Genomic DNA, 13,749 nt, shown 5'->3' on the forward strand with positions numbered 1-13,749 from the left:
GGTGAAGGATACACCGTGTATTGTGACGCCTCCAGAGTTGGCCTAGGTGTGTTTTGATGCGTAATGGAAAGGTAGTGGCTTATGCTTCAAGGCATGAAGAGGCATGAGCGTAACTACCCCACCCATGATTTGGAAATGGCGGCTGTAGTCTTTGCACTAAAAATCTGGAGACACTACCTGTATGGTGAAGTGTGCGAGATATACACCGACCACAAGAGTTTGAAGTACATCTTCCAACAGAGGGACTTAAACTTGAGACAGAGGAGATGGATGGAGCTTCTGAAAGACTATGATTGCACCATCCAGTACCACCCTGGGAAGGCAAATGTTGTGGCAGATGCTTTGAGTAGGAAATCTTCTGGCAGTTTGGCGCACATTTCAGTAGAGAAGAGACCATTGATTCAGGAGGTACATGAGTTGATGGATCAAGGTTTAATCCTAGATCTTTCAGATGAGGGGGTATTGTTGGCTCACTTTTCGGTGAGGCCGGACTTGAGGGACAGAGTTAGAGTTTCCAAAGACAGAGACCAACAATTGATGAAGATTATAGAAAGAGTACAAAGAAGGTGAAGGTGGTGAGTTTAGATTTGCCAATGATGGCGCCCTAGTGCAAGGTTCTAGAATATGTGTGCCCGATGTGGACAATCTCAGAATGAAATCATGCAAGAGGCACACTACACATCAGACAAGATTCACCTGTGTTCCACCAAAATGTACCATGATGTGAAAGATAGCTATTGGTGGAATGGCATGAAGAGAGACATAGCAGACTTTGTGTCCAAGTGCTTGACTTGTCAGAAGGTGAAGTTTGAACACCAGAGACCGTCAGGGAAGCTGCAAGAGCTCCCTATCCCAGAATGGAAGTGGGAAATGATCACTATGGATTTTGTGACGGGGTTGCCTCGCATCACGCGAGGATATGACTCGATATGGGTAATTGTAGACCGTCGACCAAATCAGCTCACTTCTTACTCAGAAGACTACATACTCGTGGGCACAAGATGCCCGGCTCTACATTCGAGAAATAGTCGATTGCATGGAGTTCCGGCCCATAATATCCGACAGAGGGCCCCGCTCACTTCTGGTTTTGGAGAAAGTTGCAGGAGGCACTTGGCACACAATTGAACTTCAAGATGCCTTCCACCTCGCATGCACGGACAAATTGAAAGGACAATCCAAACATCGGAAGACATGCTCCGCATGAGTGTCTTGGATTTTGGAGGTCAATGGGATGAGCACTAGCTTTGGTGGAGTTTGCCTACAACAACGATTATCACTCCAAAGATAGGGATGGCACCCTATGAAGCACTATATGGAAGAAAGTGTAGGTCTCCTCTGTGTTGGACAGAAATGGGGGAAGCGAAGGTGCATGATGTAGACCTAGTGCAGTACACTTCAGAGGTAGTTCCTTTAATCGTGAACGATCAAGACAAATTTTCAAGAGGCGTAAGAGTTATGCACTTTGCACGGAGGGATGTGGAGTTTGCGTGGGCGACTATGTATTCTGAAGGTATCTCCAATGAAGGAGTCATGAGATTTGGAAAGAAGGGCAAGTTGGCACCTCGGTATATCTGACCTTTGAGGTTACCGATAGAGTTGGAGCAGCTTGCTCACCGGCTGGAGCTACCACCCAACCTTTTCACGCTCATCCCGTGTTTCACATCTCCATGCTCAGAAATACATTCCCGATCCTTCTCATGTAATCGCAGGATGTGATAGAGCTAAAAGAGAACTTGACATTTGAGGAGCAGCCTGTAGCCATAGTGGACTACCAAGTGAAACAGCTGAGATCAAAACAGATCCCTATGGTTAAGGTTTTGTGGAGGAGTCAGTCGGTGGAAGAGTGCACCTGGGAGTCAGAACGGGACATGCGTAGCAAGTACCCTTACTTGTTCAATGTATAATCATGTACTTTATTCTGCCTTGTGTAAAAATTCGAGGACGAATTTTCTGTAAGGGGGGAAGAATGTAACACCCCAAAATTTTATTAATTATGGGTATTTTTGATATTTAAATTTTATTTAAATTTTAGGAATTTTTTTGAGATTTTTCGGATTTTAAAAATCGGGTTCGATTTTCCGAAAATATAAACTTTGATGATTTTTAAAAATTAATTTAAAGACCACGTGGCAAAACTAAAAATATATTTGGAGTCTACGATTTTTCTCGAGTTTTCGGAATTTTTGAATTTTGGACCTCGTTTTCGGTCCCGAGGCAGAGTAAAAATTCAAAATTTTGTATTTCGAATCGAACCGGCCGAATCGAACCGGACCGGATCGGACCGGTCGAATCGGACCGGTCTCTTCTCTTTTTCTTCCTCTTCCTCCCGCGCGCGACGCCCTCCCCTTCTCTCTCTCTTTTCTCTCTCCTCCCCTCCCGCCACCGCCTCCCGCGTCCTCCCTCGGCGCCTCACTGCCGGCCTACCGCCAGTAACGGCCGGGAACGCGCGCGATTCTCCCGCGCGCGGCGGCCCAGCTTCCTCGGCCAAATCCGGCCGATCCGGTCACCGATTGGACCGGGTCTTGTGTCCAAAACCATCTACTCGGCGAGCTTTCCATAGACACCAAGAACGCCAAATCCATCGAGCGGATTGTCCGATTTTAGCTCGGGAAGATTTTAGCCCATTTCGACTTTTGGGCTAGATTTCTAAAACCGTGAATCCCACGAAAACCGAGGCTACCAGCACGCTCCACTCGATGAGAGCTTCGGGATATTAATTTCAAAATTTTCCGACAACGCTTTTTCTGGGTCCCACTAACTTCGCAGTTGTTTTTCCGAGCATTAAATGAGCTTAGAAAATTCTGAAAAATTTATGTACTAACCCCGTGTTATGGGCTTCGTGTAGGTATTCTCAATTCGCGGAAATTCGGCGATTGATCGTCCGCAAAATTCGGACTGCATGCACTGCTACGGAAAAGTCTCCGAATTGGGCCGAGATTTTGCCTACCCCCATTGTCGACGCCCAGCGCGCCCTCGAGGTCGGAATCGCAAAGGTAAACCCAACCTTGTTTTTTCGTAATTTTCTAGTGCTTAAATAGGATTAAAAATCCGAAAATATTCGTGGTAGCTTAGAAAATTACGATTCTTTTGCAATAGCTTAGTAATATTGCTATTGACAGCTGGGCAAAGATTTAAAATTTTAAGAGCTTGTAAGGGCAGTTTTTGCAAAAAAGATCAAAAATAATGACTAAAATGAAAAATTGCGTATTGTGATGTATTATTGATTAGATGGGCCCATGAGGGGCTGTGTGATATGATAGAACTCTTGATATATGGATTGTGAATATAGAAGTGCGTTTTAGCCCTTTGCAGTTGGGTAGGTCCTAGGTATAGGGAGACTCACGGATTTTCCACGACTTAGGACGTAATTGGTCTTTTCTTTGTTTGTATTGAGTCGATTGTATTAATTAGATGTAATGTAATTGTCGTGAGCCGATGACCTTCTTCCTCCGCCCACCGCCAAGTAATTTGTCGTCAAGTCGTGAGTAAAATATTAATTTTAATTATAATTTCGATATTATTATATGTTCAAAGATGCCCATGCATCACTTATATGAATATATTTATGTAGTTAAACTCTAGGCACGATTTATGTTGCATTCATAATCATAATGTGCCATGAGTGTTGTGGTAATTTGGAGCAGCAGCGTGTGCGGCGTTGGCGTGCGTGTGATGTGGTGTGGACTATGGATAGGACGGGTAGTCACGGCTTGAGTTCTTCTGGGACCCGTTCCTTCGAGGGGTAGTCACGGCTTGAGTTCTTCGGGACCCTCGATTTGGTTTATTGCGAAAGTCCGCTTGAGTTCTTCACGGCACTGTGTTGGATTTAAGAGAGTCGCACAGGATCGGCTCCCAATATATTATGATTGATGCTACAGGTGCGTGAGTGCTCCAAATTACCTTTTGATGCTATGATGTGAATATGATGTTAATGTTGCATTTCACTCTACAAAGTTGCATTAGTTTTAGATAGTTATAGAGATTATAGTTAAGATTGATATTTTACTCTCTGAGTCGAACGCTCACTCCTGTTCAAAAATTTTTACAGGCCACAGGAGGATATTTTATTCTGGGTTAACCTGCTTTTATCCTTCGCAGGTTGTTTATCCATGTTTGTGTAATTTTAATTACTCCTAGAATTTCCGCATGTGTTAGCAGTATTTATTTGAATTTGGTCTGTAATATTTTTATCATGTTGGACCTGTAAACTTAAATATTTTAAGTCTGTTTGATGGATTGGATGAGGGAGCTGAGCTCCCATTTATTATTATGTTGATGAGTATGTGGAGGGTGAGCTGAGCTCCCCAATGGATTGTTTATTGTGTTTACAGGTCGGGTGAGTCGAAAACTCCCCGTTGGAAAGTCCATTTTATGGCCGGACTCTGTCCGTTTGTTTTCTTGATATTGGGCCCAAATGGGCCTTAGAGTTGGGTTAATGAATGGTTAAGGCTTACTACGGGCCTCGGGGGCTTTAGGCTGGCCCAGGTCCTAGTGCCGGTCCGGCCCATAGGTTGGGTCGTGACAAATCTGTTGGGACAAAATACATGTAATGTTGAGCTGGAATGGGAAACAATCTAGAATAATCTATTTGCTCTTTTTCTTTCTTTTCCTTCAGCCCACGTCCATACTTCAGCCCAGCCCATTGATGGACTATCTATCAGGCCCCTCCTCAAGATGGAGACTTGTGCATATCGTGGAGTCCCATCTTAAAGAGATGTCCATTGAATAAGGCAAAAGGTAAGGGTTTCGTGAAGAGATCGGCGAGCTGGTGTCTCGACGGTATATGCACGGTGGTGATGAAGCCCTTGTTCAGCTGATCGCGGACCACATGGCAATCGATCTCTAGGTGCTTGGTCCTCTCATGGAAGACTGGGTTAGCCGCGATATGTTTTGCTGCTCTGTTATCGCAGTGGAGTGCGATGGGGAGATGGAGTTTCAAGCTGAAATCTTCAATGAGGTAACTGAGCCATTTTAGTTCACAAACAGTCGTTGCCATGCTTCTATACTTAGCTTCAGCTGAGGATCTGCTTATTGTGGTCTGCTTTTTGGCTTTCCAGGAGATTAACGAAGGACCCAAGAAAATACAAAATCCTATAATAGATTTTCTGCTCATAGGATAAGATGCCCAATCTGCATCGCAGAAGGCTCGAAACTTCATATCATTTTCTTGAGGGAAGAATAAGCTTTTGGAGGGGCATCCTTTCAAGTATTTGAGGACATGGATGGCTGCGTCCCAGTGTGGTTTGCGAGGAGCTTGCATAAACTGGCTCAGCTTCTGAGTAGCACATGAAAGATCCGGCTTTGTAAGTCCCAGGTATAACAATTTCCCTATAAGCCTTCTATATTTGACGGGGTCTGTCATCAATTCTTCATTTTCATTATCTAGCTTCAATCCTTTTGGCATAGGATAGGGGCTTGTTTTGGCATTTTGTAATCCCATGTCTTGGATTATATCCAAGATGTATTTGCGTTGGCTCAGGAACATGCCCTTTTCTGACTTGGCTATTTCAAGACCTAAAAAGTACATGGCATAGCCTAGGTCTTTGATTGTGAATTGGTCATCTAGGAATTTCTTAACTTTTATAATCTGATTCGTGTCTGCACCTGCAATTAGTAAATCATCTACATAAACAATTAGTGAAATAAAATTGAGACCAGATCCTTTAGTAAACAAGCAATGGTCAAATGCTGACTAATGGAATCCAAATGCTTGTAGCTTCCCTGTTAATTCTTTTTTCCATTGTCTTCCTGCCTGCTTAAGACCATAAAGGCTTCTTACTATTTTGCATACTTGTCCCTGAGCTGCTTTTGTATAACCCTCTGGTGGCTGCATATATACATCTTCATCCAAATAACCATGTAAATATGCATTGTTGATATCTAATTGATGAATGGGCCAATTGAATGTAATAGCTATAGCTAAAAACAATCTCACAGTAACTAATTTAGCTACAGGTGAGAAATTGTCATGATAGTCAATTCCAACCAATTGATTGTACCCCTTGGCAACTAACCTTGCCTTGTACTTGTCCACAGTACCATCTGGTTTGTATTTAATTCTGTACACCCATTTTGAAGCTATAGCCTTTTTGCCCTTGGGAAGGGTAGTGAGAACCCATGTGTTGTTCTTCTCTAAAGCCTCGATTCAGCTTTTCATAGCAAGAGACCACCATCGTGCTCACTAGCTTGATGGTAAATTTGTGGTTCATGAATAGTAGATACATTTGCCATAAATTGTATATAATCATGATTATATTGAGGTATGGAGGGAAAATGTGATATGAAAGGTGAGAAAGAGATACCTGCAGATTCTATGGTAGTACTAGCTAGTGTGATTGCATTAGAACTGTTGGCACTGACTTGAGTTATAAAATCATTTAACCATAAAGGTTTTGTTGTCATCCTTGTGCTTCTTCTGACTGGTGCAGGACTGTGTGATGGCTGAATGTGGTTTGAGGAGGATGGAGGAGGTGAATCTATTTCTGCATTAGGTGATGTGTCAATGGTTTCTGAATTATCATTGGATTCATTTAACAAGGTGGGTTCAAAATGTGAGTGAACTGGTTCTATGTCAGGTATGGCTAAAGGAATGACACTTTTGTGTTTGGTATGCTCACTTGCACATGGAAAATAGTTTTCACAAAAAATCACATCTCTGGAGATTATGACTCTTTTATTTTGCAAATCATATAGTTTATATGCCTTGAAACCTGATGCATAACCTATGAAGATGCATTTGAAAGCTCTTTCTTCAAACTTGTGTTTTTGTGGCCTAATGTTAGTGGCATAACATAGGCAACCAAAAATTTTGAGGTAATTGTAATTAGGTTTTTTATCAAACAAAATCTCATAAGGGGTTTTCCAATTTAAAACTTTGCTAGGCATTCTATTTATGAGGTATGTGGCAGTTAAAATGCTTTCCCCCCTAAAAATATTTTGGCACTTTGGATGCAAACATTAAAGCCCTTGCCACTTGTAATAAATGCTTGTGTTTCCTCTCCACAACTCTATTTTGTTGTGGAGTGTATGGGCAAGTTCTTTGATGTAAAATCCCTTGTGCTTTGAAAACTGTTGTAAGTTGCTGATTGATAAATTCAGTGCCATTATCTGACCTTACTGCCTTGACTTGTTTTTGAAATTGATTTTGAACCATATTTAAAAATTCCAATAAGGTATTGTAAACCCTGGTTTTGTCAGGCAGTAAATATGTCCATGTGACTCTTGAAAAATCATCAACAATAGTGAGAATATATTTTCAATGTGAAATTGAGTATTCTTGGTAAGGTCCCCATAAATCAATGTGAATTAAATTAAAAGGTTCTTTTGTAGCAATTTTGCTCTTTTGAAAACTAAGTCTTTGTTGTTTAGCAAGTGGGCATACCTCACACATTTTATGGTTTTAATTTCTGGTGTGATAACTGTGATATGAGATAACTTGGTATCTGAAATGTGTCCAAGTCTGTAACGCCATGATTCATAAGAATTGGGAGAAATAGAAGATTGTATGACTTCATTTGCTTGAAGTTTTGGCTGAACATGACTGAATTTAGGAGCAGAATTACAGTTACCCTTAAAGATCTCATGATTACTTTTGTTTGCTCTTATTACATATAGCCCTCCTTGCAATTCTCCTCTTGCTAGTACTGCCTCAGTCACTGGGTCCTGCAGGAGGCAATGGTCAGAGAAAAATTGGATTGAAATATGTGAGGTTTTATTAAGTGCACTAACTGACAGTAAATTATATTTGAAACTTGGTGTGTATAGTGTATTGTGGAGATACAGGTATGGGTTTATCATGATGTTTCCGCTGTGTTTGACTGGTTTGGTGTTTCTATCAGGCAAGGTAACAAAACAGTGATTGTTTAATTTCACAAGTTTTTGGAAAAGGGAAAAATCATGACACATATGAGTTGATGCTCCTGAATCTACTATCCATATACCACTATTCTTACCATGTCTGCTAGTAGAGTAGTAAGTTGGATTCTTACCTACAAAGCCTGTGAAATTAACACAGCTTGCCTCATTTGATACAGGATTTTGATTTTGCATGTATTTGGCAATCTCAAGCTGGACTATGCTCGCCCAATCAACTCTTAGTATTTCATTCTTGTGATCTGCCTTGCCTTTGCATCCAGGTATCTCCTCATACACATTAGCTAATGTGTTTTGCTTAGCCTTGTCCTTTTTCTGTTTTAATTCAGTAAACCATTTTGGATACCCATGTAGCTTGAAGCATGTGTCTCTAATATGACCACTGGCATTGCAATGATCACATGTTCTAGTTTCTTTCTTCCCAAACTCCTTTTTCTTGCCTTGAAATTTATCTTTTTGAAACTGTCCCTTGACTGCCATTGCTGTATTAAAATTCTCAGCTGCATCAACATGAATTTCCCTCTGATTTTCTACTCTAAGTATCATGGAATAGGCCTTGTTTACACTTGGCAAGAGATCCATTAGAAGGATCTGATTTTTGACATGGTTGTAAGTCTCATTTAATCCCATTAAAAATTGCATAAGTTTATCTTCACTATTTATTTCTTCCATTTGTTTGGCTGCACCACATTCACATACTGGCAAAGGCTTAAGACAAGCCAATTCATCCCATAATTTTTTAAGTTTAGTGAAATATACTAAAACAGATGCATTATCTTGAGTTAGAGTACTTATCTCTCTTTTAAGCTGGTGTAGGAGAGGTCCATTACTTTCTCCAAATCTCTCTTTAATCTCTTCCCACAGGTTCTTAGAAGAAGTTGCATAGATGAAGGCATCCACCAATTCTTTTGAGAGTGAGTTGAGTATCCATGAGGTGACCATGCTGTCTACTTTCTTCCATTTATCCAGAGTTGTAGCATCTGTAGCAAGAACTTCATAGCTCCCATCTACAAAACCCAGCTTATCTTTGGCTCTCAAAGCCAGTACCATGGATCTACTCCATGACAAGTAATTTCCTCCTGTGAGAGGTGAACTTACAAGCATCATGCCCGGATGGTCAGAGTTGTGCAAATGGAAGATATCATTTCCACCATTATCGATCTGCATTCCAGTGGTATTTCCGATAGCAGTACCACTACCAGTAGTATTTTCTGCAGTTTGTGTTTCAGCCATGGAAAAACTTGCTGAATTGTATTGGATTTTAGAGAAGAACAGTATAACAGTAGCACAGGTTGTGCTCTGATACCATGAAAAAAAAAAACTTGACTGTTTATTGTAGAGTGAGCTGAAAAGGTTTATATACAATGTACAAAGAATAATCTAGAATTAATAAATTTCTCTATTCTATCCTGCCTAGTTTATAGGATCTAAAAAACTAAATTTTACAACAAATCTGTTGGGACAAAATGCATGTAATGTTGAGCTGGAATGGGAAACAATCTAAAATAATCTATCTGCTCTCTTTCTTTCTTTTCCTTCAGCCCATGTCCATACTTCAGCCCAGCCCATTGATGGACTATCTATCAGCTTTGAAAGCGGAAATCCACATAATCCAGGGTTGCCCAGTTATGAACCATTTTCGAATGTGTGGAATTGCTTTCCTTGAGGCATTGGTCCTTCAAGTTGGTTATATGAGAGGTTCAAAACTTCAAGAAATGTCAAGCCTGCCAATTGATTAGGAATTCTCCCAGTAAGAATATTTGAAGAGAGGTCCAAACTTTCCAAATTGCTCAAATCCCCTAGTGATGGTTGGACATAACCTGTAAAGAAATTGTGAGAAAGCTTGAGCTGATGGAGTGATTTAAGCTTCCCAATAGACTCAGGAATTTCTCCAGTGAATTTATTGCCTGAAAAATCAATAACTGTAAGCTTGTTGGGGATTCGCTTCAATTCTATCTCCAACCCTTTATATGCCACTCTTATAGAATAATAATCTATATCTCCCATGTATGTGAAACGAGGATCAGCATACTTCATTGCTGTGAAGCTATTGAAATACTCGCTCGGAAAATTTGGGGAAAGCGTCCTCTATCATGTTGTTTCCAAGGTCTACCAATTCCAAATTTCCACAGTTGACTATGGATTGTGGTATGTTTCCGTTCATTGCATTGCCGTTGAAACTCATAAACTTTAAGCTACATTCCACTGAAAAACTTGTAGGGATAGGACCTTGAAAATTGTTCCCACTTAGGTGCAACCATGACAGATTGCTACTGAAGTTTCCCAAACATTGAGGAAGGGCTCCCTTTAAATTATTACGAGAAAAATCGAGAAACCGTAGCAATTCTAGCTCGCATACCCATGAAGGGAACTCCCCTGCCAATTTATTTCTTGCTAAATCAGGAAGGCTGAGATTTAAAAATTTAGGATCTGACTGGAATTGGTTTAGAAGACCGATGAATCGGTTCCCTGAAAGTAACAAATATTTCAATGAAGGCAAAGCAAACAGGGAGGATGGTATCGTTCCATATAATTGATTTTCAGTGAGTTCAAGAATTGAAAGCTTTTTTAGGAGGCCATAGGAGGATGGGATATTGCCTGTTAAGTTGTTTTTTGCAATCGAAATCCTTGTTAGGCTACTACAGTTGCTTAAATCTTCAGGTAGACCACCAGTAAAACCACAGTGATACAAATATAGAACACTCAAATTCTTCAGATTGCCAAAGCCTAAAGGAATGCTACCCTCAAGACTATTATTTCCAAGAGATAACTAAACAATGCTTTCAAGATTGGTTAGACTCTCGAGCAAACTACCAACCAGCTGATTACCATCTAAATTAAGATACTCGAGTCTACTGCAATTCCCAATTGGTTTGGGAATGGGTCCAGATAGACGATTCCCGGAAAGGAAAAAGTAATTAAGCTTATGCAGTAGGCTAAAGGAAAATGGGATAGAACCTGTTAGGTTGCTGTACGCAATGGCAAGTTTTGTTAAGCTACTACAGTTGCCCAAATCTGGTGGAAGGCCCCCAATATAGTCATTGAATGACAAAACTAGGATACTTAAATTCTTGAGATTGCCAAAGCCTAAGGGGATCCTTCCCTCAATACTGTTATTACTAACATATAAATAAACAAGGCTTTCAAGATTGGTTAGACTTTTGGGCAGAGAACCAACCAGCTGGTTGTCATGCAAATAAAGGCCTTCCAATTTGCTGCAATTGCCTATGGACTCGGGAATGACACCAGATAACTGATTAACATATAGCCTCAGTTCTATAACGTTGCTCAAGTTACTGATGTGCCCAGAAATTGAACCACTGAAATTGATTTGGTTCAAAAACACATATTCTAAACTGGAAATATGAAACATTGACTCAGGAATCTCACCAGACAGTGAATTGGAGCATAAATTCAAGAACCGTAAAGCTTACAGCTGCTTGAAGTTTTCAGGTATTTCTCCAGTAAAGCCATTGACAGACAAATCCAGGGAGTCAAGCAGAGTAGAGTTGCCCAACTGTGATGGTACCTCACCAAAGAAACCATTATTGCTCAAGTCGATGGTTTGCAAGAAACTTAACTGCCCAACTTCTGGTCCCAGTTTGCCAGAAATTTCGAAACCAGTGAGGTTCACAGCAACTACTCTGTGGGTAGTATTGTCACATTCAACGCCTAACCATGAACATGGAGTTGGGTCTGAAGCATTCCAGTCTGAAATTATGGAAGAAGGCACAGAGGTCCAATGGCGAGAGAGAGATAACAGAGTGAACCCATCAGAGCTCAAACAAAAGGCAGTGTATACAAACAGAAAGCAGCAACTCAACACCAAGAAATGATTGAAAACAAGAATCATACCGAAAATGTAATTAAGCAACTTGAGAAATCAGAAACTAGAGGAAGTATTGTGGGTTCAACCAGAAGTGTTAGAGACACTTCGCTGGTTGGGATTGGCAGTGATCTAGAGACAGAAAGAGAGCAAGGATGAAACACGTCGAAGAAAGAATCATACTACTTATTTCATGTTTCAACGCTGGGACATTAATTTCATTCGTGCCCCTTTCTATTTTCCCACAGCTTTTGGATTGGCACCTTTCTTGCAGGGTCATTAAGTCAATTTTTTGCCTTTAAGATACAAGGAATTAGAAAGTCTCCATTGTGAAATTAGCATGGGATGTGAGTCAGAGACAAATCATTGTTGAATCTGATAGTGCTGTGGTTGTGTCCCATTTGAGAAGTGAAACAGTTCAGTCCTCTTACCCTGTGAGGTTGCTTTATGACATCAAAAAGCTGTTGGCTCGGGACTGGATAGTTTATGTGCAGCATATCTACAGGGTGAGTAATAGGAGTGGTGATTGGTTGGCTCATCTGGGTCATAACCTGCCGCTAGGGGTGCATTATTTTGAGAATCCTGGGCTCAGTGAGATCCTTCTGCAGGATATGTAGCTTGTTTTGTGTTTTATTTTCCTCCTTTCAAAGAAAAAAAATAAAAAATAAATAAAAAGTCCCCATTGTGAGACATGTTATCTATTTTGAATTTAAATATTTTTATGTGAAAAAATTACATAACTCATTAATTATTTATCCAATTTATTAAACATCCATTGATTCAGGGATGGATTGGACCCTTGAGATTTTAAAAAAATTAGAGCTATAATGATGTTAAAAAAAAAATTAAATGTAAATTACTTTAAAACCCTTAATTTTTAATAAAATTTATATTTAAATATTATTATTTTGAGAAATTCAGCAAATGATAATCCTAACTTTATAACACATTACTTATACAATTAATATATTATATACTTGAATTTCTAAGATTTTGCTTTAAATAACATTTTAGTCTTTTAATTTTTAAATAAAAATATTTTTAGTTAAATATAAGGATAAAATATTATTTTATTTAAAAAAATAATTAAAAGTTATTTAAAATATAATGAAGGGATTAAATTTTCATAATAATTTAATTCAATTCTTAAAAAAAGTATACAAGTGTAAATTTCACTTATTATTATTAATAGGTTTAACAATCTTTCGGTAAAAAAAATCTAACTCATTTCCCTTTTATTAAACGATGTGTTTAAGATTTTAACTAGAAAATTTAGAAAATAAAATTTATACTAAATACTCCATGAAGATTCCTCATCTTAATATGTCATATATTTTAAGAGTTGTTATTTTGTTAAATATGTTTTTTCAATAGTCCAATTTAATGAATTTGTAAAAATTTACAGATTTTAAATATATAGTTTTATGCAATATTTTCTTTAATTTTTTATATATGTTTTTTTGATAAAGAAATAGACAATAATTAAAATTTTATGCGGATATCAAATGTATCAGTATAAAATAGCATTTTTTTAATTAATTTTTAAAAACATATTGTAGTTCCAGTTCTTTATAACAGGTTTAAATGCTTTTAATTTGATGTAAGATCTTCAGTTTTTTTTTTTAAAAGGCTTTTTATTTTTTTAAATAAAAATTAAAGCTTTTGTTAAATAGAGATAGAATATAATTTTCAAGTACAAAATTCTATACTACTATAATTTTGTTTAAAAAAATTTAAGATAAACCATTTATATATTGTTTAATAGCAATTATCTTAATTTAAAAGACTTGATAGTGTTGACAGAACATTTAATTTGGCTATTCACCGAAAAGCACACTCCATTCGATGGTAAACTATCAGAGTATCACTATTTGACTTTACTATCTCTGTAGAAGTCTAATATGAAAATCATCAAATTTTGATATCTTTATAAAGAAAAAATTTGTATTACTTATCATTGCACTCTTACCTAAATAATAAAGTAAAACGGCTAAGAACTCTATGATAAATAAGAAAAAAAAATATAATCACAGTAGAGGAAATAATAAATT

At 38.5% G+C, this 13,749-nt stretch overlaps 2 protein-coding genes across 2 annotated transcripts; both read right to left on the reverse strand.

Annotated features, from left to right (window-relative positions):
• Window positions 1-9,498: 9,498 nt before the first annotated feature.
• LOC110639871 (receptor-like protein 36) lies at window positions 9,499-9,909 on the reverse strand. Its single transcript, XM_058146200.1, has one exon. The coding sequence runs from the start codon at window positions 9,907-9,909 to the stop codon at window positions 9,499-9,501; it is 411 nt and encodes a 136-aa protein (XP_058002183.1).
• Window positions 9,910-9,919: 10 nt separating this feature from the next.
• On the reverse strand, window positions 9,920-11,725 carry LOC110639872 (receptor-like protein kinase). The gene is made up of 3 exons (XM_058146201.1): window positions 11,307-11,725; window positions 10,691-11,228; window positions 9,920-10,642 (listed from the first exon to the last, which is right to left on the reverse strand). The coding sequence occupies exons 1-3, from the start codon at window positions 11,723-11,725 to the stop codon at window positions 9,920-9,922; spliced, it is 1,680 nt and encodes a 559-aa protein (XP_058002184.1).
• Between the last annotated feature and the right edge of the window lie 2,024 nt (window positions 11,726-13,749).

Source organism: Hevea brasiliensis, chromosome 4 (genome assembly GCF_030052815.1).
Source record: "Hevea brasiliensis isolate MT/VB/25A 57/8 chromosome 4, ASM3005281v1, whole genome shotgun sequence".
NCBI classification, from domain to species: domain Eukaryota; kingdom Viridiplantae; phylum Streptophyta; class Magnoliopsida; order Malpighiales; family Euphorbiaceae; genus Hevea; species Hevea brasiliensis.